Genomic DNA, 27474 nt, shown 5'->3' with positions numbered 1-27474 from the left:
CTACCATTGGTTGCTGGCACACTTCCCTAAAAGTAAGGGACTTCCGACACATAGCGTATTATTGGCAAAGGGGAGCCGTGACGTCACCTGCAACGAAAGAGGGAGGGGGAAGGACGAAGACAGGCTACTTGAGGGGAGCCTAAAAACGAGATTACTTGAGCCGGGGTTCTTCCTAGCATCCTAGTCATCCACCTGGGATCTTCTCTTTGGTTTAGTTCTCTTCTGCAAAAGATTTAACCATGGTGAGTACACGAGTTTGGATTTGCATCAGTTACTTCCTCCCTAACCCTTCAGTGTCTGCTCTTTATCTCGGATGGTTTCTGATACACTTTCCACAAGAAATTTCACCAAATTCACTAAAGTTCATGATGCAAATTTTTTGCTAGAGATGTACGTTTGCTGTACCAAACATTAAAAATTACGTGTTAAGTAGGTCGTAATTTCGTGCATAAAAGTTAGTTTATTAGTCATATATCACTGTTCTAAAACAAATTACATGACTTTTACTAATGAATCAAATCATTATCTTCCCTGAAAATAATAATCTTTCTAACACCTACAGAAGTTTAACTTTATTTTATTTCCTAATAGTAACGTTAAAGCTAAGCAATTTATGACATGTGAGCTGTTTAAAGGTCGTTAACAAATCCTAGGAAACTAACAAAATTAGTTAAAATATAACTTCAACAAATTTTAATTTAAAACTTAGAAAAATAATAAATCAAGTTTAGAGAAATAGGGATTTTATGCAGCAGTTTCCGATAGAATTCAATTTTAATTTCACTTAATTAACACTATATTACCTGCAACATTAACCTGCAATAAGATTTCATAAATATAATTGAAAAAGGAAATTTTTATCAAAGGGGATATGTACTTCTTTTCAAAGTTTAATTTTGTTTAATTTATTTAGTGTGAAATATATAACTGTGACAAAAATAGTAAAATAATTACTAAAGACGTAAGGCTATTAAGTTTTAATTATGAATTTTAGTACTATTAAAGTTTATAACAAAAAATCCGAAATACACAAATTATAACGTTCTCAATCTTGGCATGCATAACTATTTATTCGAATGTAATATTAACGTTATTTTACATATATTTTCTGCTGCATTTGGTAAATTTCTAATATATTATTTACAAATTAATTTATCTTAAACTCGACAGCAAAGTTTTCGGGTTTTTTTTTTTTTTTTTTAATTTTTTATTTAATGTTCCTCTGTAAAACTATATTAACGAACTTGAATCGAAAGCTAATTTCTTCGTGAATAAGAAGCATAACTACTTCACTAGAACAGCCTGAATTTATAAAAAAAAACCATCAAATTAACTCAGACCTGTAATACAATAACCAGAGGTTGAGCGACTAAAGATGTTGAAAACTGGTAATGCGTCCTGGCTGCGAAATGAATGGAGTTGGCTGTCCGGTTGGTTTTTCTCAAGTGCGAGAACCAGTTCCTCTTTCAAAGATTTCCCGCCGCTTAGGCAGACAGCCTTTGTGTGCTTTGTCATATTCCTGTAAACTTTATATGTTTTGGCATGTACCAGTACATATACATATATATCATACAGTAAAGGAATTAAAAAGTGTTCGGATTACAATTTGTTTACTAATTTAGAATATGATTATTATAGTTCGGGGTTAAAAAAATTTTAATTTTATAAAATTGCATTAAAAATGAAAATCCTAGATTTTTGTAAATTTTTTTAATTCCCTGAATATTTCATAGGACCCAGTTTGATTACCGCAAAATTACCATAAAATACGTAACGCTGAATTTGATAATTTAATTATAATAATCATTATAATAATTAGGAATTAATTAGGAATTTAATTATAATAATTAGGAAATATCAGCCAAAAATTTCTGAACCTAAAACCCTTTAAATGCGTTACTCACAGAATAATATTCGCATTTATTAAATACAACGGTAGATTTGTTCGTACAAAACGCATACTAATATTATCTAATTTTTGATTTAAAAAAACAAGAGTATATTTGATACCAAAGCAAACACGAATATCTATAACTTCATCATTAATTAATATCTGTTAATATGATTAATTGAGTAGAAGAAAAACATGGTTTCATAGTAATTTCAAAGCAATAAAATTTTCTTTCTAGCTCCAAAGATTCAGATCTGGATGATATTTTATTTATATTTTATTTATATTCTCACTAAAAAGGTTTGTTTATATAGGCAAAATATCGTTACTTCATTTAATAGAGAAGCATCACAAAGGAAAACAGCGTTAAAATTAATTCATCCGAAAACTGTTAGATATATCAGCCAAAAATTTCGGAACCTAAAACCCTTTAAATGCGTTACTCACAGAATAATATTCGCATTTATTAAATATAACGGTAGATTTGTTCGTACAAAACGCATACTAATATTACTTTTTGATCAAAAATATGTGTCTGAAATTTGGAGATACTTTTTATTAAAGTAATTTTTTCAGTATATAAATAAATAAATTCTTGCTTTTAAGCAAACTGTGCAAAAAGTTGCAAGAATGTACTTAATTATGTCTGATAAATTACGTTCAGAAATTCGATTATAAATATTAGCAATTTTATTTTAAAGTAATGCATGGCTCTTTCTTTTTAATTCTAACATTTTTATAACCATCTTAATTTCCCCAAATTTTAAATTAAAGCATGAAAATACTACTTTCGAATCCTTCTCTACATATTTTACATAATGTTATTCAAAGTTTTATTAATACAGAAAAAATACAAGGATAATGAGGTCCCATCAAAATTTTATATGCAGCTCTTTTTGCTTTATTATTGTCATTGAATTTTTTCATTTTTGAATTAATACAGAGAGAAATATTAGGTAAAAGACATTAACATTTACATCTGAATGCTTTCGAGAATTTTATTAATAATGAAAATAAAAATATTGGTTATCAGTGGTAAATAAAAATACCTAAATCCAGATTAATCATAATTATTAAATTAATGACATGTGGGAGAAGAGATATATAAATTCAGCTTCCAGAAATTACTATTTTCATCTTTGAGATCGTTACAGGTTTCATTTTAGAAAACATTACTTTTCATTTCAATAAAATAATTACTCCGCAATAAATTTAATTATATTTTTTCGAGAAAATATTTCTTTTGCTTGTTGCCAGTGTTCTTTTACAAGGATTAATTTTGTTTAATCTATATTTCTTACGTATCTTTATATATTCTTAATCCTATTCTATATAAATTTTAAAAGTTTCATTGTAAGAAATGATAGACATTTCTATATAGAATTTCTTTAGCACTTCTATTTAACATTTCTATTTAGCCCAAAGAGCGTTAGCCCAGAAGGGCTTTTAATTTCGTTTCGGCATTTTGCGTCGATCACTTTCTGCGTTGATTCATGTTTCAAACTGTTGCCATCAACTATTATAGCCCTGCATTATATTTAAAGAAATTAAATAATGAAGAATCTGCATAAAGTATTTATGTTTCTCGCAGTGTGATAAAACAACGGTACCTAGAGCCATCAAATTTTGAATAACGTAATCCTCCTCCGAATATGGGTATCTAGAAGCCCTAATTTGGAATTTGGTTTTATTATCTATTTCATATTTTGTCAGACATTAGAGAATTTTTGATTAACATGTTCAACGATTTCAAAGCGAGGAATGGCAATACTGTAGGGGGGGGGGGGGACAAACATTTTTATCTCCAGCGCGCGAGACTGTGTATTGGAAATTCTAAAGATAGGCTCATTTTTAAATTATTTTGCGATATTGCTGTTGAATTGAATTTTATGGTTTAAGTGTGAAGAACATGATATTTAATAAATAAAGGTAATACACAAAATGTTTAAAAAAGGCCCCTTTGGGTGTAATGTAAAATCTAAAAGTTTTCAGTTTTTTTTTTTTTTTTTTTCCTCCCAATAAATCCGGTAATCTTTAGAAGCCGGGACATTTTAAAGTATAGACAGATTGAACTTTTTAAAATATCTTCCTCCAAAAGTCCAAATGTCTGTACTTGCCATTTAGTTTCTGTGTGCTCTGTCTTTCATTGATAATTCTCTACTCGAAGAATTCTTTCTGGAAACATTGTTGAAATTCCTCAATTTTTTTTTACAAATTCTAAATCTGTAAGCCTTTCTGGTGTTTTTGTTTTAATTTTATGACAGGAATAATCATCTATACATACCAAGTTTGATGTGCATTAAGGTCGCAGACTAGCCGTTTGAAAAACACTTAAGTGGTGGTATAATAAATACTAGTTGCAATGTACATTCGAAATGTTTAAATTTCTTACTTCTGCAGCCCACTTCTACTGGTTGAATCTTCCTAAAAGACAAGACGAATAATAGATTACGGCAAATTCCTACGACTAACTGATTAAGGAAAGCATGCTTTCATAGGAGACTTTCTAAGGGAAAATAACTTGTATTCACAAAAAGGTAGAAAACCAATTAAGAAATATATCTGAAGAATTTTTACAACTTAAGGCATTTATATAAATGTTTAATAGTTAAACTACATCAAAAGCACTTTTTAACTAAAACTGATAGTCTAATGTTTGTTTATCAAAAATTGCTAAATATCTTGAAATTGCAAAGAAATTTTATTTTATGAAAATCACTAAAACGTAAATTTTCACTTCTATTTGAACGACAAAAATATTAATAAAAACTTTGTTTTACGTTAATTTTAAACTCAATTTAAAAACCTCAATGCATTTCGAAAGAATATTGAAACACGCCGAATTCCTTCTAATTGATTTCCTGGTCAAACTAAAATATAATCTAAATTTTTTTTATTAATACTCAGCATTTAGAAATTTAATAAGAATCATATATCGCCGTATTATTTAACAAATTCTCCGACAACTCGCCTAAAACTATTAACCTTCAAGCCCTTTTCCTTAATATATAAAATAATTTTACAATAGTGTATCATAAAGTATTTTTATTTCGCTTATTAATGAAACGCTTATGAAAAAATTTAACACTTATTTGTAAATCTCAGAAATTTTAAATCACCTGAAACAAAAACTTGGGGAATCTGAAAATCCTCCAAGTGTGAACCGAAAGACTAATAGTAAGTCATTTTTGATACTATTTTAATTGTATTTTCTTAAAAAGCTGTAGAAGTTGCCGAAAAGTGATATTAAAAACCATTTGAGTAGTTGAGAAGATTTAAATTAATAGGTAGACTTTAATTCAAAGCAATAATTAAAACTTCTTGATCTATATTTGCTAATTTATCAAGTTATTCAAAATGTAAACTCTATTGGCCGAAAAACGATGAGATTCATCTCCTTAAAATGCCTTCTTAAATGAACAGACTTTAAAAATATTATTAAGATACTCCTTAACATAGATATTAAAAGAAAATGCAATTATTGAGTTTTAAATTACAGGTATGATATTCATACAATTTAATTATCTTCTTATCAATCATTTTCAATATACCAATGTTGGCCATCTTATAAAAAATCTTTTTTCATCTCAAAGGATTCAGATTTTAACAAGCGGTCAAAAGGGTTTATTAAGGATTTTTGGATTCTTGCTAAGCTTGCAGCCTATCAGTCTGGTGTTGAGCTTACTTCTGTAACCACTACCCATTTTTTCCCTTTTTTTATCTTTTTAGCTTTATCATTAAGCGTCATTTTCTTCGCACTTACTCCCATATACAATTTAATAACAAAATTATAAGAATTTTAAAAGCAGCATAGCAGTATATATTCAGAATTTCCAATGGAGTGTTAAGTGTTGGCGTACATTTTTCTATTTTTTTCCAGCCCTTTCTCAGTTCATAATACCAATGTTCAGTTTTCTTAGTAAGATGAGTTGCGAAACTTTCTTTTGTCTTCTTATTATTAACGTTTTATGTGTTACCTTTATTCATTAAATATCATCTTATTCGCGTTTAAGCCATGTAAAATTCAATTCAGCGGCAAACTCACAAAATATTTAAAAGCAGCTTATCTTTAGCATTTCAGATAACCAATCTCGCGCGCTGGAGATATAAAGGTATAATTGTTGCCACTATTCGCTTTCAAATCCTTGAGTTTGTTAATCAAATATTCATTAAAGTTTTACAAAATACGAAATAGCTTATAAAGTAAATATGAAATTCAAAGTTCGGGCTTCCAGGTGCATATGTTCCGATAGAGGACTACGTTATTCAAAATTTGGTGGCTCTAGGTACCGTCTTTTTTTTTACAATGCGAGAAAACATGCATTTTCACTATAATTTATAGGTTTCACTATAATTTTAGGTTTAAGTATATGGCTCTTCGAAATAAATAAAATATTTTAGGACACACAATTCTGAAAATTGCACCAGGCGTTGAAATGTGTGAACATGCAAAAATATATGTACTGTAAAAGTTCGAATACCAGCAAATTTTAATATTTACCAGTACTGTGTATTAAAAGCCTCAACGCCTGGGAAAATGTTTATATTTTGACTTAATGTATCGGCACATTCTATGCAAACGTTTTAAGAAAATCAGTAAAATTCAAAACGTAAAATTCAATCGAATAAATATGACGACATTTAGAATCCCAGGAGAGAAAATTTAATGAAAAAAAGGCAATTATGTTTTATTTGTCTAAAATTTTATGTTAAATTATTTTACAATGTTTTTTTCGCAGATTTGTTTTTCAAACTTGTTACTCAACAAGCGCGCTCAATAAAACTCTAGTTGATAGTCTAAGATTAAACAAATGTTAAAGAATGAAAAAGTAGCTCCTTGCGGTTAAAAACCCGACAGTCATCTGTTTGTAAAGATGACAGTTGGAGAAGGTTTGTTTAGATTACAGGTGCAACACTGGAAAAAAAATTAAGTTGTTTGTGATATATCTTGCAGGTTTAAGTTTCATTTTACTTAAGCGACGACATGAAGTACGAGAAAATTATTTTTGCCAAGAATTTTTTGTTGCCTAGAATGTCGTCATTTTCTTTGATTTTGTAACTGCTGCCACGTACATGAAATAGAATTCAGCTCTCAAGATCTCGAAAAGTGAAATGGAGACTTATCACTTTGAAAAATAAAATAAATTAAAATAAAAGTTGCAGAATCGAATAAAAGAATATTCGTAGATGATATAAGTATTTGTTTTATTCCAGTTATATTAAATGTGTTCAAATTTTATGCTAAGCTGGGATAAGTAATACATATTATTCACGAAACTGTTACTTTTAAGGCATTTAATTTAATTAAGTGCGAAATAAATCTTCAATTGAATTAAACTATATTTACTGCACTGAAAAGATTAATTAACAGATCTAAACAGATTAATTAAATATTTGAAACATGTCGGGATCTTTAAAGTTTCCAGAATCTGACATGAATATTTAAATATAAAATTTCAATGTATTAAAAACTTTTCCCTATCGAAAAGTGCTTCAAATCAGATAAATAAGAGAATAATTTAGGATTTAATTTCTATTGATAAACATGAGAGTAATTTATGATTTGATTAGCATTTAATTAGTAAATTAATTATTATTTTGATTTTCTGAGAAAAGATTATTGTTCTTTTCCAAAAGATGGAAAAAAACAAATAGTGTTTTTGAACTACTCTTACGAGTTTCATGTATATTCACACATAATTTCGTATATAATTACATAAAAACCGAATTCTTTTCGTTGTAATATCTTAAAAATTTTTCCGTAAATTTTACGATATTAAAATATATAAAAAAAATACGAAGTGCCAATTTGTTACTTTAAAAGATTATTTCTTTAATAACTAATTATTTTCCTTTCGGCAACGTTAACTTTCAAACATGTTGTGTGTAAATATATAATTTAACGAATTAACTTAAATAACAAACGTGAAAAAGTCGTCTGTCATACTCATTGCTTATGAATTGCATTCTAAATTCCAAACTGAAAGAATTCAAAACTTTATTACAAAAATAAGCGTAAATGAAGCAAATCCAGCAGTCTCTTAAAAATACCTAGCACCTTTTAGAACACAAAGTTTTACAATTCCGGTAGTGAAGTGTTACACTAACTTGAAACCCTGCACCCAGAACCCACGTATAATTATAGCCTTCCCAAAAATGGCTGTCAAACATGGCGGATGGTTCTTTTCTTTTGTTGCTCTCAATTTTCTCTCTCCTCAGCATTCTATGTTCGGGAGTACGTTATTTTGGGACTACGATTGATGCTTGGCCTCTTCTCCTGCCTCTCTCTTACGGGTGTCAGGCGATAGTTTGGTGTGGGAGAAGACGCTCTAATAATAAAGTTCGAGTTTATTGGCGTCACTTTGTTATTTTTTGCTTCTCGTTTACTAAGATGCTTCAAAATTAATATTTAAAAATATGGTGTCTATTTTTCGAGCATATATTAAGTCAAAAAAGATACAGGGATTTTTCTTGGTAAAACTGGATAGCTAGTTATTCAAAATCAGCAAAAATTGCACAAAAGTGTCTACAGTTATTCCATATTGTAAATATTCTATGTTATATTTATAGACGCTTAATAATTTTTAAAAATTTTATAAATAGAAATTTTAAAAAATGGAGCACGATAAAAATAATTTTGAAACTATAGAATTTGAAATATATAGAATAATTTACAAACACGAGAGCAGAATAGTTTCGAATAGTTCTGCCTATATAAAAGTGGAATAGAATAATACCGAATTCAAGAAGAAAAATTTGGAACCTGTGTTTTCTAAAAGAAAATTTAACATATAATAGCAATTTGAATTATAAATGCTTAAGACACTAATATTAATAAAACTTCTATTAATTCATTCAAATACTTGAAGTACTAGTACCGAAGTACAGTTTAGATGTAGAATGGAAAAATACGTCATGCGTCATACTTTATTTAAATTCTTCTTGCAATTTAAACAAAAATAAATTAATTAAATTTAAAAAAACGAAAATCTTTGAACCAATATTTCATGCATTTGTATGGAAACAATTGTAGAATAAAATTTGTTAAATATTTATATTATGCTTCGTAAAAATGTTACAGAAACTCATGACATTTCCTGCTTTACTAAATTTGTAATTACTTTTTAAATATTTATATTATAATTTCTAAAAATATTCTAAAATTTTTATTTCTAAAATTTATTTCTGGAATATTTAGTTTTCGAAAATTTTTCTAAAATGTAATCATATGTTAAAGAAGGTATCCAGGTAATACTTAAAAATGTACTTAATTTTAAATGTAATATATTTCATTATTAAAATGTTTTATATCAATAAAAGAAGCTTTCGAATTTCATCGACAAAGATTTCTTTAAATAACCTTTATTTTCCTTTATGTGTTAAAATCTTTTAATTACATTTATAAGATACTATTCTCCTACGTATCTAAGAGAGATTATTGACGTATATTAAAAACAACGATTATTTCTTTAGAAGAATATAATTTCTAATCAGATAATTCGCAATTTTAGGCCATTTCTAAGAAAAACATTTTGATATCCAAATAATTGTGGAACTCCTTTCAAAACATTTTAAAAGGTATTCCACAAGGAAAAGATATTGAAATTTTTTTAATTTGTTCTGACTTCAAACATTTTTTGACTGCTTATCTGCAGAAGTACAGTAAAATTCGTTCTTTAAACTTTTTTTAATCATTTAGCTTTTCTTATGACATAAATTCTTCTTTAAATCTTGTTTCGAATGGTTTATTATAAGCCATTACAAACAAGCTCAGCCAGTTAATTCATTTCATTTTCTCATCAGATGATTTATTACAAATAATAATTTACTACAAAAAGCTCATCCAATTAATTTACGCCCACCAGCGGCCGAGCGGTAAAGTCGCTGAACACTGGTAGTTCGGTCCGAGGTTCGAATCCCGCGAACGGGCTGGCTGCATGGGTGTTTTCGTGGTTTTCCCCATGTGTAACGTGTATACGAGCCAGTTTCCCTTAGAAAGTCCTCCACGATAGGCATCCCTCCTCTTAGGCAGATAGCCCTAGTGTGCTTTGCCATAATTAAATACACCGACACCGACACCAATTAATTTACATTCATCATTTAATCAAATTACAATTTATTAAAAATGCTCAGCTCAGTTTCGTGACGAGGATTATTAATTCCACGCGGGGACTAGAACCTTCAGTCCTACTTATTCGTTGTTCTTGACAGTTCTTATCAAAAATAATGTTTAATGTCTACAATATTGCGTAAAGGAATAAATGCAACCTGATTTTGATATTCTATGAATTATGAAAGAAACACTGCCCATTTGGGTGCATACCAGCTACAGCAAATGGACTCCTTTGAGAAGCAGAAGTTAGCAAATTTCTTCAATAAAACTAAATAAATGAACTTTTCCCTTGAGACGCATTCTTTAGAGGAATCCATTTTGTTTTGTTCGAAACGCTTTCAGCGATTTCACGCATCAGTGGAATAACAGGCTTCACTCAACACCCCACCCACCCCAAGATCAGGAACTGTTTAAAAAAATGTGATGCAAGTGGGACTATTAATGTAATTGGTGACTGGTATCCGTTATTCCCAAGGACGATTCAGAGATCTGGCAACATGTGATACTCTGTTTTTCGTCCCTATTTAGCGTTTTTTTTTTTTTTTTAATTGTTTTATTCTTTTGTTAAGTCACTTTTGAAATAATATTCTTGGACAATTAGTGAAATACCTGGAAATGGAATTTCCCTTAATTTCAATAGAATACACAGCAGAAAAAAAAATAAGAAGCAAATAGCAATTAAGCTGCTTATCTGTGTGCTAGCTGTTGCCACTGACGTTAATTCCTGTCGCTTTAATTCTAATAAAGCTTTTAAAATTCTTCTCGAATAATTTTTAATCATATTGTTCTGTCTTAGTTCTGGTGTCTTTCCGAATCTAATTTCTAGCAAAATGCGCTCCGTGGATTGTTTGATAAATTAATTTGGGCAAAGCATACGGTTGAAGCAGTAACTTACGTGCCAAACGAAGGAGATTCATGACATAGCTGTCTGGTGCTCCTTAAGAATCCAAAATTTACATTGAATTCACTGCAAAATCCTAAATTCCCACTTAAGTATTTCATGTAATTCCTTCTTTCATGCAAGTACACGAATGAACTAAATGTGACAAGCAAATTTAGTCGATAAAAATGGCACAAAATTTAATTAATTAATTAACTCTGTCTGTATGTGATTTTGGGCTAAGCACCATAGTAATACGTACAACATATGACGTCAATGCAGGTTTTAAAAAAAGCACTACCAACAAATTCATTTTTTCATTCAATATGAACTTTGCCGATTGTGTCAGCGTGGCAGAGAGGTAGACTGCTCCGGAAATAGAACAGGAAAAGCAATAAAGTGCTTATTCAGGCGCTAGGAGTATTTTTGTTCGGTGAGAAAGAATGCACTGCCGGAAATTCATATTTGGTGACTCAGCCCTAATTTAAAAGTTTGCTGGCTGCTGAGGGCTCCCAATTCTCTTCGCTTAGTCTACGGCGGAAAATTAATCACCAAGTTAAAAATAGAAACCAAAACATAAAATAAAGCTACACAGCCTGAGACGACAGCTTGATTTTGCACCCGATACTTTTAAGCTCAGCATTAATGTGCGTTTCTAAATTATATGAAAGGCTTACACTAGAAATAGCTTCTTCTGTCTCTGACAAATTCGAGAAAAAAGGGCACATTCATTAGAAATATAATAAAAAATAATTGCTATTCTGTTGATCTCATGTATGATAATAATAAAATTCAAATGTAAAGTGCAAATATTCCAAGAAAACGTCTAACTAAAAATAAATGCCATAGAAATACCATAGAAAAACGCTAAACCAAACTCAGTGGCGTAACAGCCCTAATGGGCCAAGACCGGCAGTGCCCGAAATCTTCTTTCTTGACCGTGAGCCCCGGGGTGCGTATGCCCTGAACATAGTGGTCAGCTTGTCGCAGGACCCCCAGTGTTTAGCCCCCAAGCGAGCTTGGTACTCATTTTATCGACCCAAGGGATGTAAATCAAGGGATGAAAGGCTGAGTCGACCTTGCCCAGCCCGGGAATCGAACCCCAGACCTGTGGTGCTGCTGCGCGATGCGCTAGCCACTGCTCCACCGGGCCGTATAGAAAAATGCTACAGAATACCAAATATTAGTAAAAAAATTATAAAGAGTCTTATTTTTTGTACCGAGCATGGTGAGCATTATTCCAATATATTGTAGTAGTAATTATTTGCTTGAGGTAAATTATCACAAATCACATATAATTTTCATCATTGGATACCTGATGCTGTATACCATCGGGTCTAGGTCGTTCTATAAATGTCTATGGAAAAGATGCTGCCCTTTCAAATTGCATCCGTCTAACTTTCAGCTATCATATGATGAGGATGTCCACTTCCTGTTATTACCATCAAGTATGCCTAGCTTTTATCTAAGACAGTTATTATGAAGTTTTCATTATAAGTGAATGAAGCTGTCTGCTTGGAGATATAAAAAAAAGTATTTCCTGGCAAAATACTGACAACATTTAACACGGTTTTTTTTTTTTTTTTTTTTACTTAACCTGGTAAAAATTAAATAGTCCAAAACACTAACAAACGTAAAGCGAATCATCACTACTATGTCTGAAAGTAACTATAAACACTGGGAAAAGTTTAAAACAAATCTTTTTATTTAAACACGAACTTTGAATATAAATGCTTCCTATTGTGCTAACAAAGTCAGCTACAATTCGTGGCAATGGAATTAAAGAAACAGTCAATACTTCAATTTCAAACGCAGAATAGAAGTCAAAGACTACACAGTTAAACTTAAATCAGCTGGCTCAGAAGTTCTAACCGGCATATCAGATTCAAATTCGGCAGCGATAACGCAAAACCGAATGACACAAACGTAACAGCAGAGCTGGCAGGAACTAACGTAACGTGCCCGCGAAAGGCAGAAACAGGCTGTGCCTTACAATCCAAAAATCTCAGTTTAAATACTACCTAACTAAATATAAAGAAAGGTAACACACAAAATGTTAAAAAACGCCCCTTTGGACGTAATTTAAAATCTGAAACATTTCAGATTTTGTTTTTATATCGTAATTAATTTATTAATTGCTAAGTTATAAACTTTAATTTAATTCTTTTTAATTTTGGTAAGCTCTTGCCAATAAATTTAAAAAACATGAAGAATGTGGAAACGCATCTATTTACAAAAATAATAATTTTTTTTCCTTTGAAGCAAATTATTTTAAAACTTATTTTTGATCAAATAATAAATGAAATAAAACAATGTAAAATGTGAAAATTATTTAATTTTAAGGCATTTTTATAAATATTTCGAAATGTGAATTTTAATCTCATTTAACAACATTTCATTTTAAATTTGCTTTCAAATTGCAATGTGAGTTTAAAAAAGTAAAAACATATACTTAGGTCTTCACTTCAAAATGCTCAACTGTTTTTAATGCCTGTTAAGTAGCAAAGATCCTGTCCATTGAACTGAAATTTTAAGACTGAACCACTTCTCAGTAATAATGTCAATCTTTGTTTCTTTTCTGTGCAGGGTGACGAAGACAAGAAAGAGAAGAAGAAGAAGACCAAGAAGAAGGCAGAAGAAGATGCACCTGAATCTGCCCCTGCTGCCCCAGCTCCCGCTTCCAAACCAGCCTCTCAGAAAAGAAGGGCCCAAAGATCTGGCAGTAATGTCTTCGCTATGTTTACCCAACATCAGGTCCAAGAATTTAAAGAAGTGAGCTCATTTTAGTGGCACCCTCTTTAATTAAAAATTGTAACATATTATCAAGGTGAAATCGAAAAAGCGTGGCAACGCCGATTCATAGTCCATATTTCTAAAAACCTGACTTTGGCATTTCGTCTCGCTTCTATTCGTCCCCATTCGGTTCAACTTAGAAATGTGAACAAATATTTCCATACATGAAATTTATTTGAAGAACAGGACCAGCTTAATTATCGAAAATTCATTTGCTTGGATTCATTTCAAGACGACTAACGATGAGACAGATTTGATTAAATCGACGTCACGATTTCATCATAAGAGAAAAATTAAGTTCATTAAGTTATGTTTGTTTTTATAATAAGAAGAATTATAACCTTATATTTAAAGCGTATTGTAATTATTTTCTCACTATAATTTATTGGTTATTTACGAAGAAAGTCTTCTAAAAGGTCTTCTAAAACTACACGAAACGCCTTCAAAATACACACAATTTGGTTGATTTCGACCCGCAGCCAAAAAAGGCTGCCGAGGCCTGTTCCAAGATTTTCAAAAGGCATTACAAAATAGGCTAGCCATCACTCTATATGAGTTTCCATCTTTTACTTCCGTATTGTAATTATTTTCTCACTCTAATTTATTTGTTATTTACCAAGAAAGTCTTCTAAAATGAAAACTACAGGAAACGCCTTCAAAATACACACAATTTGGTTGATTTCGACCCGCAGCCAAAAAAGGCTGCCGAGGCCTGTTCCAAGATTTTCAAAAGGCATTACAAAATAGGCTAGCCATCACTCTATATGAGTTTCCATCTTTTACTTCCGTATTGTAATTATTTTCTCACTCTAATTTATTTGTTATTTACCAAGAAAGTCTTCTAAAATGAAAACTACAGGAAACGCCTTCAAAATACACACAATTTGGTTGATTTCGACCCGCAGCCAAAAAAGGCTGCCGAGGCCTGTTCCAAGATTTTCAAAAGGCATTACAAAATAGGCTAGCCATCACTCTATATGAGTTTCCATCTTTTACTTCCGTATTGTAATTATTTTCTCACTCTAATTTATTTGTTATTTACCAAGAAAGTCTTCTAAAATGAAAACTACAGGAAACGCCTTCAAAATACACACAATTTGGTTGATTTCGACCCGCAGCCAAAAAAGGCTGCCGAGGCCTGTTCCAAGATTTTCAAAAGGCATTACAAAATAGGCTAGCCATCACTCTATATGAGTTTCCATCTTTTACTTCCCCATTATTTTTCATTGGTTATCAATGTGTATATGCATAAAACATCAAAGAAACAGCACCAGGGAAAATCGCAGTAGCTACTTGTAAACACTTTCAGAATAAGGTAATGTATGAAAACGCAAAGACTGAAAAACACTTAAAAATTACGGAACTAAATTTCAAGCCTTTAAAATACCAAAACATTAAGGCATAAAAATTTCACAATTAAAATCTCAAAAACCTTTAGAGGCGAAGCAACCGTCTGCTCAGGACACAAAGTCCTTGGCCATCCAGTATAGTAAAAGAGAACATCAACACTGTGCTGTAACTTAAGGATCAAGGTATAGACAGACGAGCAAGTGCTGCTAATTCCTAGTGTCTGTTTTTACAAATGGGGCATTGGCTATTTATCAATATTTCTATTCTGCTGAAATGTTCGGCTAAGCATTTGGCCCTGTATCCAATCTCTGCTTGGCCTGCGACTGAACTCATTCTAGTCATTCCTGATATTCTTCCAAAGTTTATCCTTCAATTTAACTGATAGTTCTGTGTTGTAAGCTGACATAAGATTCTCTCGAATACTTCTTCTAAGGTAATCCAAAGGAATGGAATTATGTTTTCAATAAATAACTCCGTTTTACTGTTCCTATTTAGCTCCCTGATATCTCGTTTTATTTTTGGTACAAGATGAGACTCAGAGTGGTGTTGATGAAGAGCTATTGCCTCTATGACGGACTTAGATTCAACAAGAATAACGACCATTGTAAAACATTCAATTCTTGGATTTCAAATTAGGCACATCCGAAAAGATTCTGCATCAAAGTTTGAAAAATGTTGACCCGTTGGGGCATACTGTGAAAACAGTTTCCAATATACACCTGCACCAGCAGCATTAATCAATTCTAGAGCTATCTGTATATGCACGTGTCCATTCTGGCTCAGGATTGTTATTATCCAATAGTGATAAGGTATTTGTTTTTAGAACAATATCTAATGTTTCTGTTTTCATCCAGTTTTAAATTATGAGTATACGATATTACCGAAACTCCAGGGGTCTGCAAGTATGTTAGTATTTTCAACAGGAATATTAAGGCTTTAAATCGCCCAAAATGCTTTCAAAAATCTTGACACCGGGACATTTTTAAAGTCACGCGTGCCCCCTGGATGGTGCTAAATGAGTAACAGTTAGAGACTGTAGCTGCTCTCTTTCGAAAGTGAAATTATAAAGAAAAGGAAAATGCAAGTGATATTGTTGGATTAGATTGTCCTTGCTTCGTCTTGTTTAACAGCTAAAACCCTACTGCCGATCCTTGCTATTGTTTTGAGATAGAATATTCCAGACTTCGAGTTCCTGTAATTGTCATCATCTGAAGTTGAAAAAATTCGTCTATGGTACTTGAAGTAACGGACTTAAGTTTTGACAATTCTTTCATTTTTATCGTTGCTGGCAGTTACATCAGACTGCGGTCTGGTATGAAAAAATAAAGTTCTACAAAAGCAATTTCCCAATTATTTTCTCCTCAGATGACCTTTAACCTCTTGAGCTGCTTTCTTTCTGACAAAGACAGCCCCGAGATTCATACTTTTGTGAATCAGAACCATCTTCAAGAAACAGATGATAAGCTAGTAGATCAGCTGCCCTGCCGACTACTAGCCATTTTAGTTTTTCAAAAATTTATTCTATGATACTGTAAAGATTAAAAATTATGATGATGTTAAGATGGTACTGTAAAGATTAAAAATGGGAAAAAAAATTCGTTTTCAAGTTTTTCAAACATATATAGATATTACATGCTATTAATTGCTTATTAAGTCAGAAAGCATGTGCCAAACACATTAATATTTATGTGTCTGATAAGAAAATGAATATTATCAAAAATAAAACAATATAACGAATGGCAAGCTTTTCTAAAAATAAAAATTAAGTGCAATGTATAAAATTGCACTTAATTTTTTTTTGCATTTTATACATTTTTAAGGGCAATTTTATACATAGCTAAAATCTATATGTAAAGCAGATATTTAAACCAAAAATCATCTTTCAGGCTTTCCAACTCATCGACCAAGATAAGGATGGTTTCATCTCCAAAGGAGACATCAGAGCAACATTCGATTCCCTTGGTAAATACTTTAAAGTACTATTTTTAAAAATGTGAAAACATACAAATTATGTATTTAAAATTTCATTTTTAATTTTGTTCTTTGCTTGCTGTAATATTTTTTCCATGTTTGTATCCTAGAAATTTTATATAATTATTCCGCAATTGTGTTAAATAATGCGAAATTCGTATTTAACTTCTTATCTTTGAATATATTTTCACGTACATACGTATGTTTGTAAGAAAACAAATCCAAAACATGAAAAATTAGTCACCCGCAACATCGAAACTGTGAACTACGTTACTCAGTGTTATCAGTATAATGTGATACCAGTACGATTACTAAGATGTTTTCGCGGTTGGGCGTCGCATTCTAATTTTTGCAGCTGTTCTCAATCTCGTTCGTATCTTTTTGACCTTCCATCTCCGATGTTTCTCTTGCTCAGATTTTTTGCTTCCTTGTAGGCGTACATGAAACTTAAAGCGATCTATTCTGCAGCCATTAACACCGCTTTTATGACCAATAAAAGATTAAATTACCTCTGTCTTTTATGTCAAAGCAGGACTAACGAAGAGTAAAAAAAAATAGTACTAAGACATAAAACTGTTTTCATGTGCAAAAACAATGTAAATTATGGAACTTAAATATAATAAGCACGTAAAAAGTTATACAAAATACAAATATCGCTTTATGTGAAACCTAAAATGCATATACCATATATTTTCGAATGTAAGCCGATCAAGATGCAAACCACAATTAAAAAAAGTGTAAAAATTGATTTCATGTGTGTAGCTACCGTATATTCCGGCGTATAACACGCATTTTTAATACAAAATATATAAACAAAATTTATGGGTGTATGTTATACGTCGAATATAAAAATGAAAGATTGAAAGGAAAAGATGAGTATACAAAAACTATATTTCTACCTGTACTAAATGCAGTTTGTTTAAAAGAAATGACATTCCTTATGAACTTAAAAAAATTCCTTATTTGATAATATGAAACGTTCGTCATATTCGTCTTCCTTTTGTACCTTCAGGCGTATCATCGAATTCTGTTTCATCTTCACCATCACTGTTATTCTGATCCATTAATAAATAATCATCTTTAATTCCCTCTAAACTGTTAGCTATACTACATTTTAGTGGTTTTTGAATTATATCAAGTTTCATTTCCTTCCTTGTTTGTATTATCCACTCACACACTAATTCTAGACTGGCAGGAAGCATCGAGCTTCCTTTTCCTTTCCTATTCCTTCCTTGTCTTTGATGTCCACTTCAAAATCGCGGCTTCAAACGACTACATAAAGAGAAAAAATCTAACTCCTAATTCTGCGAATTTATTTGGTTTGGTAGTGCATTCTTACCTCAAAAAATGTCCCCCTTTTCTCGAAACCTTAGAATAATATTCTTGTGCACACCTGCATTGCGCATCCTCTTTGCAGAATTATTTACTTCCTCAAGCATTTTCCCCAGACATATTGTTCCCCTTATTGCTTGTCAATTCAGTATACCATTGTTCAAAAGCTTAAGAAAAATCTTCGAATGAATGACTTCAGAAGATAAGAGCATCGCACCTGCATCTTTCAGGTTTCTTCGTAAAGGAAAGGGTGCGCGTCATATGGCGAATATATCTAAAACTAAAAAATTGTAGTTTTAAATTATGGGTGCGCGTTATACGTTAGAATATACGGTACATACGTATCATCAAAAGGCATATAATTGGTCCAGTATACTTACCAGGAGTTTCCATTCGAACAATAGGAGAGACAGCATAATAAATTGCAAAGGCATTTTTATAGCCAATAATTTTTCTGTTTGACTCAGTTCTTTCAGCTTTTGTGTATGTGCATCATTTTTTCCTCTTTGGCATCGCAATTTGTCCTTTGGTTCTCAGCTATGCAAACAATTTTCCACCAATGGCAAGACATTTTTCTCTCAGTTTTTTGGTGTAAAATAAGATTCGTCATTTCTCACATAAAGAGATTATACGGACAGAAAACGATTGCATTTTCTGCTAGTTTTAAGCCAAAAGTTATCATTTTTGCCAAGTAATTCTGCAGATGGAATTGGACATGATATATTGTGTACGAGTTAAGCTGGAAATGCAGAATGGCGATATTCACCTAGTCTTCGCCTCTAGTAGAGAGAGACAAAATTTTGAGTCGGATATTAATATTCAGAAATTTGATTACTATGTATTAGGAATAAATAAATTATATAAAATTAGGTAATAGGATTAGGATTAAATAAAACAAAAATAATATTTTTTTCAATTAATTATTTAACATATAATTTCAGTTTTGTAATCAAATTATTCATAAATAATTTTGAACTCACATGTAAGCCTACTCCCTAAACCTAAGTAGCAAAATTTTGCTAAAACGTCAATGTCTTTGACTGAGAATTCCAATCATGTTCGTGGAAATGTTCATGATTAAGTTCAGAATAAATAGACAAACAAAAAATATCTAAATATGAAGCAAAGTGAAAATTATTTCAGTATGCAAACATAATTAAAATAACATTTCTCATTTCAAACTGCCTGAATATCAGTTAGTTATTTAATTTCCACTTCTGACAACACTTTATTTTTCAGGTCGTCTATGCACAGAAGCTGAACTCGACTCCATGGTAGCTGAAGCCCCCGGCCCCATCAACTTCACTATGTTCCTGACCATTTTCGGTGATAGGATAGCCGGTAAGCATTACATTAAAACATATCCTCTTCTGATACAATTAGTGACAGGAAAACAGCGGTGCGATACTTTTAAATAGCATCCATCATGTGGTCCTTGAGCAAAACTGGAAAGTTCGTCGGCATTGTGTACCACAAATGCCCATGGATCAATGACTAAGGATGCCATCAGTTCTGAGTCTTATTTCTTTACATGCTTATCCGGCAGAATATTAGATAAATAATCATGTGTATATCCGATTGTATGTGGTATGATGAAAATTGAGAGGCTGCTGGACAAAGTATGGCATCAGTGCCTGCAGAGCTATGACCAAGAAAGGATGTCATCATTCCCCAATCTCTGTAAGATTTTCCTCCGTCCTTGCTGCATGGCTTCGTGGTGTAATTGGAAAACACGTCCGGCTAGCAAATGAGAGGTCCGAGTTTGAATCCCGGAGAGAACATTGCGAATTTTTTCGTTTCCTAGCTTCGAAAAATTAATAGGCTCTTGCTTCTTTATATGTTTATCCAACTGGCTATGGAGATAAATAAGTAAAACATTATTTTCATGTATCTTTTTACTAAGTCCGTTTCATGAAAACATGGATAGGATAGATATGAAATTTATATTACATATATAGATATGAATTTAAATTAAGGTAATTCTTGTTTTTTCTGATGTGAATTCATCTGCAAAGGAAAGTCTGCATAGTCTGTGTAAAAGAATCGATCTTTCCAGTGGTTTACATGAACAAGCAAACTAAATACTATAAAAAAGGTAGAAGATTTGATTTACATATAAAAATATCATTCTTCAGTCAGACCATCCGATTTAAATACCTATGTATTAACCTTGCATAAAATTCCACTTCGGGTAAGAAATCAATAACAAATAACAAATATCAGAAATTTTTGTAATACAATATCACTTTGAAATCTCTCATCGTAACTTATGCAGATAAATAATATATTACCATATATGCATTTAATGTTTACCTGAGAGGGATACATCATTTATTGTACAACAAATACATGAAAAAATGGTACAACGTATTTTCATATGAATGATTTATTTTACGTTACAACTAATAATTACGAAAGGTAATAAAAATATATATTTTTAATACATTTTAATGTTTTGGAAACTCTTAAAAATTATTTTTGAACAATTTATTTATTTCATATTTTAACAGTACATTTTGCCCCAGTGTTTCGCAATCCTCTCTCTCAAACGAATCAACAAACGAACGTCTTTCTATTGTTCAAACCGACAAAATTGTTAGTTTGGTGACATCTCAAACATCTACATGAAATATCTTAAGTAGAGTTTCTGTAGACTAAGTATAGTTTTCACAGTACAGTTTTTATAATTGCGAAGAAAAACAGTGCAGAGTATCTACAGACTCAGGGTATATACTACTTAACAGAGTGTATACTTTAGAGTGTTAATAAAAAACCTCGGTTAATCCGGACATAGATACACAAGCATTCAACACAAATGAACACAGTTTAAATATTATTCATTTTTGTAATACGTTTTACAGTTTTTGAAAAAATATGATATGCTTATATAAATATGATATAATTTGAATATGCTTAAAAATGATGCAAAATTTAAAGTGTTTTTTACATAATGCAAAGTTTTTAAATGGGAATAATTCCGAAATTGTATTTAATGATCATAATCATAAATTCATTTTAAATTATGGTTATGATTACGAAATTATGGCTATAATTATGATTTATGATTAGAATTCAATTTTATTGTTAATTACCAAATTATTGTTAAGGTTATAAAATCGTAATTTCATAAGTTCATGATGTTTAACAGCAATGAAATTCAATCTCAGTTAGCGAGCGAGAGTTTAGTTTAATGTGTGCTCTTTCCTTATATTATTCATTAATATCATAATCAATTTTCTAAGGTACGGACGAGGAAGACGTCATTGTCAATGCCTTTAATATGTATGATGAGGGAGAAGGAAAATGCCGAGAGGAGACGTAAGTTACTTGACTTGTATTTTTCTGTATAAAAGACAAAACAAAAGTATGTGCAATAATCAGAAGCATTTGCAGATAAGCTAAAAAAAAAAGAAAAAAAAAATATTACGAATTTATATAACAACAGTAAGTTATAATCAATAGTGATAAAACTAATTCTGAGAGAAAACAATTGTTATTAATATTTAGACCAAATAATAATTTATTCTTCAACAGAAATTTACAACTGTATGATACACAGTATATAATACTTTTACAAATAAGTAGTTCTTCAGTTGTTGAAAGTTAAGTAAATAGTTAGAGGATTTAAATTACGTTAAAATTACGTTAACTTATGAATAAAATTTTCAATCAAATTTATAATGTGCAGTTTATTATTATATTTTTATTGACAACAGAAATTGTTTGATTTTTTTTTCTTTTTTAACATGTGTACGAAAAGCAAATTGGTACTACTTTGTTTCGATACACAGCTTAAATTTTTTCTACCTTGTACGAGGTAAGGGAAGTATTGCAATTGCAAAAAATTTCGGGTATCATTTTTCAACAAAGATATCCATTTTGACCACTCTCGAACTAATTTTGACGATTTTTTTCGTATGACATCTCTATAGTCAGAATAAAGAACTATTTTTTCTAAAACGGGTTGTAACATGGATTTAAAATGATTTTTTGTGACGATTCGAGATGATTTTCGTGACTTGAAGGGATTTTTTTCGTGACGTCTGTACGTATGTACTTATTTATATATGTATCTCAAAAACGACTAGCCGTAGAAGATTGAAATTTTGTATATGGGACTGCTATAATATGCAATTGTGCACCTCTCTTTTTTTTTTAAATTGGCAGCACCAAATATATATAAACAGCTATATAATCCCTCTTACCCGGTTCGAGGAGCTGCGTGTTTTTATTCTCATTTGTTGGCAAATTGTGCATTTTTTGGCTTTAAAAAGTGATTGAATTACATTTTTTCTCATATTCTGGCTAAGCTTGTTATGCCTTTAGTTAATCTGCACGCAAGAGTTGCAGAATTATCAAAATAATTTAAAAGTGTCAGCTTGGCCTAACGTGGCGGCTGTTTGTTTACATCTGTAATTCTCAGTAGTATAGTGAATTAAGTCAGTTGGTGCATCAAGTTCAGTGTCTTTCACTCAGTGGAACCAAAAGGTTAACTTTAAATTTTTGTCTTCGAGTCCGTTGGCTGAACAGATTGCTTTGGCACAGAAACCTTAATTTTAATCGTAAAAAAAATTTTTTTTTAGGATTCTTAATTGCTTCTAACCGTATTTGATGTTTTACATTTTTCTGTATTCGTTTTGAGTTTTTATGTATATTTGCCTTGCCGCGAAATGAGAACTGAATTGATTCAATAAGAAATTTATCTATGATGAAATAAGTTTAAATGAAGTGCAACAAAAAATGTGTATAATTTAATTGGCCGTACAAGGAAAGTCATATGTTGTCCATATCAGATTGTTTAGAACTGTTTTCACAGCATAAAGAAATAAATCAAAATTTGTCTGCAACTCTGAGTGTCAACAGCAAAATGTTCCTCCTTTTTTCCGTAGTAATAATGAAATAATGTAATAAAGTTTTACGACCTTCTGAAGATATGTGGAAGCGAAAAATAATATCTAAGCAAGTTAATTTATACAGTTGAAATAAAATCAAAAATTTCAAGTTATTCGAGAAATAGATTAAAAATATTAATATCGCATATCTTTTTGTTTAATTTTATCTTGAAAACTCTTTGGACAACAAAATTCTTTTATTTATTTGTGTCCATGAAACGTGGATTGCTTGAGTAGCTAAACCAGTATAAAGTCTTCTCCCCCCCCCCAGGTTCGGTCCACAGTGGCTGAATATTATGACTGTATGATGAGAATTACGTAGTTTACCTTTCGCTTAATGTTACGAAGTTGTTTACATGTTCGTAGGAAATTATCTCTCCTGTAAGAAACTTATGCTTCGTGTTGCTTTGCTTTAATTAATTGATCAGCTTATCTCTGTATGATCCAGTCCCGAGGCTACTTCGTAGTGACGAGTTTTGCACCCCGGGTAAGACCCGGGTAAGACGCCCGGGTAAGACTGAGTGTTAACGCTTGTTACTGAATTGTCTGCACGGTGTACAGGGAATTTCTGTCAGAATGATAGTCCTTTCAAAAACTTGCAGAAGAGGAAGAGATCCTCAAACTTCATTCTGCTAACATTTCTCAAATATAACTTGGAATAAATCTGTTACCACCACTGTCCAATGATGAAATCATTTCCTTTATGTATGATTTTTTTTTTCATATTCAATTTCGTCCTGGATGAAACAGAAACAGTGCCATTCGTTGTTCAAGCTATAAAACAAACGAACATTAATAAATATTTTTATAATCATATGTAAAATTTTATTACAAATCTTGGAATGGAAAATCATAAGAACGTTTGCAAAGCCGTCCATAATGAAAGTATTTTATTTAAATGTCAGTCACATGATGCATTTATTTCTTTAAACATGAAGATTAGTAAGAAAATTATTTTAGTGAAATTTATTTTTTTCTCCTCAAATTTGATAAATTTATTAAAGTTGTATTTTTACCTATTTCAGGTTGAAACGCGCTTTGACCACCTGGGGAGAGAAATTCTCAGAGGCTGAGGTAGGTTTTCTTTTATTGCAGACCATTTCATATTATTTAATTGTATACCATAACGGTTTATTCAATATGCCAAGCAAATACCAATCAAATAGTCTAGAAAATTCACAAAAGCATTCCTCTAAAGGCAGATATCAATCGTGCATACTTGCTCTAGACTTGTTTCAGAACATATTTCTTTATTATAATGCATATTTGTCATAATGCCACTTGACGCAGGCCTCAGAAAATGCAGAACACAAAAATAGTCTTCCCAAGACAGATGTCAATAATGCATTTTTTGCCTTTTAAATAACAAACCCATTTGTCAGTTATGCTCACTTATAACTCTACTATTATTGTTACAAGTCTACCTAACTTAGTTTGATTTTGGCAAGATACAGCTCAAATTATTAATTAGCTTTAGACAGAATAAAATTAAGTAACAGTTCATTTATTACTTGAAGCTAAAACATGCAATGCATAATAGTCGATAACTTATCGAAAATGCCATAGTAAAATTGAAGCCATTTGTCTTTTAATATAATACATTTCAACGAAAAGTACTGTGCAACCACCTCTGCTGGTTATTTCCTACCAGGTCTGGTTGCTAACTAACTAAGCATGATAACGACTGCTACCGGAAATGGTTGAGTCGTTTAATGGGCTGATCCCTTCTGCACAAAATCCCTTAATAATTAATCCCTTCTGCACTGTGGTGACAAAGCACATTACCATTGTAAATGAGGGAGAGTTGTTACAACCTGAAATGCCTGTTTCAAAAGAACAGACTGCACCAATCCACACGGCAATCGGAAGTATGGCTACCTCCATTCAATGTAAAACTGGCGCCGATATTCTCCGAGTTAATAAGCGGGCTGTTATCTGGTAGACATGAGTTGCAGTTAACCTGACTGATTTTCTCACTTTCTTTTGCTTGCTTTTAATTTGCATAACCTTTTAACCTGAGCGGAGGTATGCAACGTGAAGAGAGAAGATAGCACAATATTCAACATCTAAAACTTAAAAATAATTGTCACATGTTAAACAGTGTAAGTAGTGTTAATTCGAAATAATATTAACAGTGTTAATCTCAAGTAATGTGTATATAGTGTTAGCATAAAAGATAAATTAAAAATCTAGTGCCTCATTGAGTGTTAAATTTCTCTAGAAAACTCCAGTTTGGAAAAATGCATCAACGATAAATCAAAAATTTCATCCCAGAACATTATGCAATAAACGGTTCAAATATAAAAATAAAAAAATATTACCATCTCAAACGTCTGCTGTTTCATAAGCTTTTATTTAGCGACCGTGGTTTTCATGTAGCAATTCTATTTCACAGGTTGAGGAAGCCCTCTCAGAAGCCCCCATCGACAACAACGGTCTCATTGACATCAAGAAATTCGCAAACATCCTTACCAAGGGAGCAGAAGAAGAAGAGGGAGGTTAAGCGGATGCAATCATGCCAGGTAAAAACGTTAAAACCTTTCATTATTATTATCCTAATTAATTAATTCACTCTATTCGTTATTATTCACCTATTAACCACGCCTGGAAAAAATGCTTTGTTTTCAAAGCAGAGAAAATTTAGTTTTATAATTGCATGAAATAAGTAAGTATCGAGTTTTAAATAAAATACTGAGTTATTTCCAAGTATAAGAAAGTTATTAGAAATCGACTAACTAAAACCGCGAGAATAGGCACAATAGGTAAATCTTCATTAAAAGGTATATTAAAAGCTACATCTTGTACCACAAATAAAATTTAAGCAAACTAGTTCCCGATGCATGCAGGATTTTAAAAACTCAAATTTTTGAGCATGTACGACCCAACCGATTTGCGAACTTGCAAACTCTTGACCAATCAGGCTCGGTTAATGCGAATTCAAGCATGCGCACTAACCTTTACACAGTATCACTCACCAATATACAAATTACAAGTCAGCACACAAATAAACGTTTCATGGAATAAATTAGCTTTCTGAGCGAACGGTCGCTGCAATTCTCTTTAAACTACAAATTCGCTCGCTAGTCACGTTCAACTTAATTTGCATTCCGATGATAGAACAGACAGGCAAGAATTAACATAAAAATAATGCATTAGATGAAATAAATATTAAAAAAGAGCTTTATTTAAAATTGTTGATTTGAAATAATAATCATAAATAAATAAATAAATAAATTTAAAAACATTGAACTAGAAAATATGAGTTTTGGCATTGCATATACGTCGGCTATTTTAGAAACAAATCTCTAGCCTAATGGTCAATAACTTCCATCATTCGTTAGTGACTAGGTAGATAAGACATCAATCTGCCAGGCTAATAATTTTATCCACTCAGCCACTAGGGAACTATTAAATAGAGGCCATAAACTGATTTCTTTGGCTATCACTGAGGCCCACCAGCGGGTATTTGGGTCCACTGGAAGATCCCTAAATTATGCAGTCCACCAATTTAGTAAGACAGTTCAACCCCAAGGAACCAAGCTGAAATCAATTCCTAGAGACTGAACTATCTTATCCATTATGCAACTGGTGACATTAGCCGAATGGATAAAATACGGTGACTTTAGCAACTGGTGACTTTAGCCGAGCGGATAAAATATAGTGACTTTAGCAACTGGTGACTTTAGTCCAGTGGATAAAATATGGTGACTTTAGCCGAGTGGTGACTTAATGATCCAGCTAGCTGAACTGGCATAATACAACTATCTAAGACTAAATTAACTGAGTTCATGATGTTTTTATTAGTTACTTCATCTCTTGTACGAATATGAATTCTCTATCCTTATGAATTCTTCCTCGAAAGCATTCCTTTTAAGGCGGATAAGCATTTAGAATTTCGCCATAAAACATATTTAAATCTATTAAACAAAGTGACAGAAGTAAGAATAATGGCCATTCTGCTTGTGCAGTCATAATAATGAAACCACTTCATTTGTCTAATTATTCCTTTTCATTTTCAGAATGAAGATTTCAAGGAGAACGACTTACAGTTTCAGCGGTGTCTACAAACACAGAATGAGAATTACCATCTGTTATGCATTGTTGTGGCTTTCCTTTGTTTGAGGAATTCCTCACAAAAGACATTTTAACTGCCATTCTGTTCGCGGGTGTTTCACCTTGAATTCTTCAATGCCATCAAATTTCTGTCTACATATCTATCTATTGGAATAAAAGCAAATAATTTTACTTTTTA

At 31.5% G+C, this 27474-nt stretch overlaps 2 protein-coding genes across 6 annotated transcripts in view; one reads left to right on the top strand and one right to left on the bottom strand.

Moving 5' to 3' along the window:
* The window catches only part of LOC118197399 (uncharacterized), a 109442-nt gene that overhangs the window by 41317 nt on the left and 40651 nt on the right, over positions 1–27474 (bottom strand). For 2 of the 5 annotated variants that reach the window (XM_085822650.1, XM_085822655.1), the window contains one exon: positions 21840–23996. The exons of 1 other annotated variant lie outside the window; for it this stretch is intronic. The gene's annotated coding sequence lies outside the window, so the exon portion shown is untranslated. Of the gene's footprint in view, positions 1–19669; positions 20184–21604; positions 21729–21839; positions 23997–27474 lie in introns of those variants that run through there. 2 more of the 5 variants (XM_085822651.1, XM_085822653.1) reach the window with 2 other exon arrangements.
* Positions 85–27474, top strand: LOC118197401 (myosin regulatory light chain 2-like). Its single transcript, XM_085822656.1, has 8 exons — positions 85–242; positions 13471–13656; positions 16914–16989; positions 19570–19671; positions 21573–21648; positions 24248–24296; positions 25618–25744; positions 27242–27474. The coding sequence occupies exons 1-7, from the start codon at positions 240–242 to the stop codon at positions 25723–25725; spliced, it is 600 nt and encodes a 199-aa protein (XP_085678782.1). The 5' UTR covers positions 85–239; the 3' UTR covers positions 25726–25744; positions 27242–27474.

This window comes from Stegodyphus dumicola, chromosome 8, assembly GCF_044657685.1.
Source record: "Stegodyphus dumicola isolate Sdum_Otavi_A_Nest chromosome 8, ASM4465768v1".
NCBI classification, from domain to species: domain Eukaryota; kingdom Metazoa; phylum Arthropoda; class Arachnida; order Araneae; family Eresidae; genus Stegodyphus; species Stegodyphus dumicola.
This window is presented reverse-complemented; position numbering and strand designations above follow the sequence as displayed.

What these genes read in the sequence shown, in the direction of transcription:
- LOC118197401 (XM_085822656.1), top strand. An exon ending in AGGTCCAAGAATTTAAAGAA is followed by an intron (nt 13,657 to 16,913) that starts GTGAGCTCATTT and finishes ATCATCTTTCAG; the next exon opens with GCTTTCCAACTCATCGACCA. An exon ending in AGCAACATTCGATTCCCTTG is followed by an intron (nt 16,990 to 19,569) that starts GTAAATACTTTA and finishes TTTATTTTTCAG; the next exon opens with GTCGTCTATGCACAGAAGCT.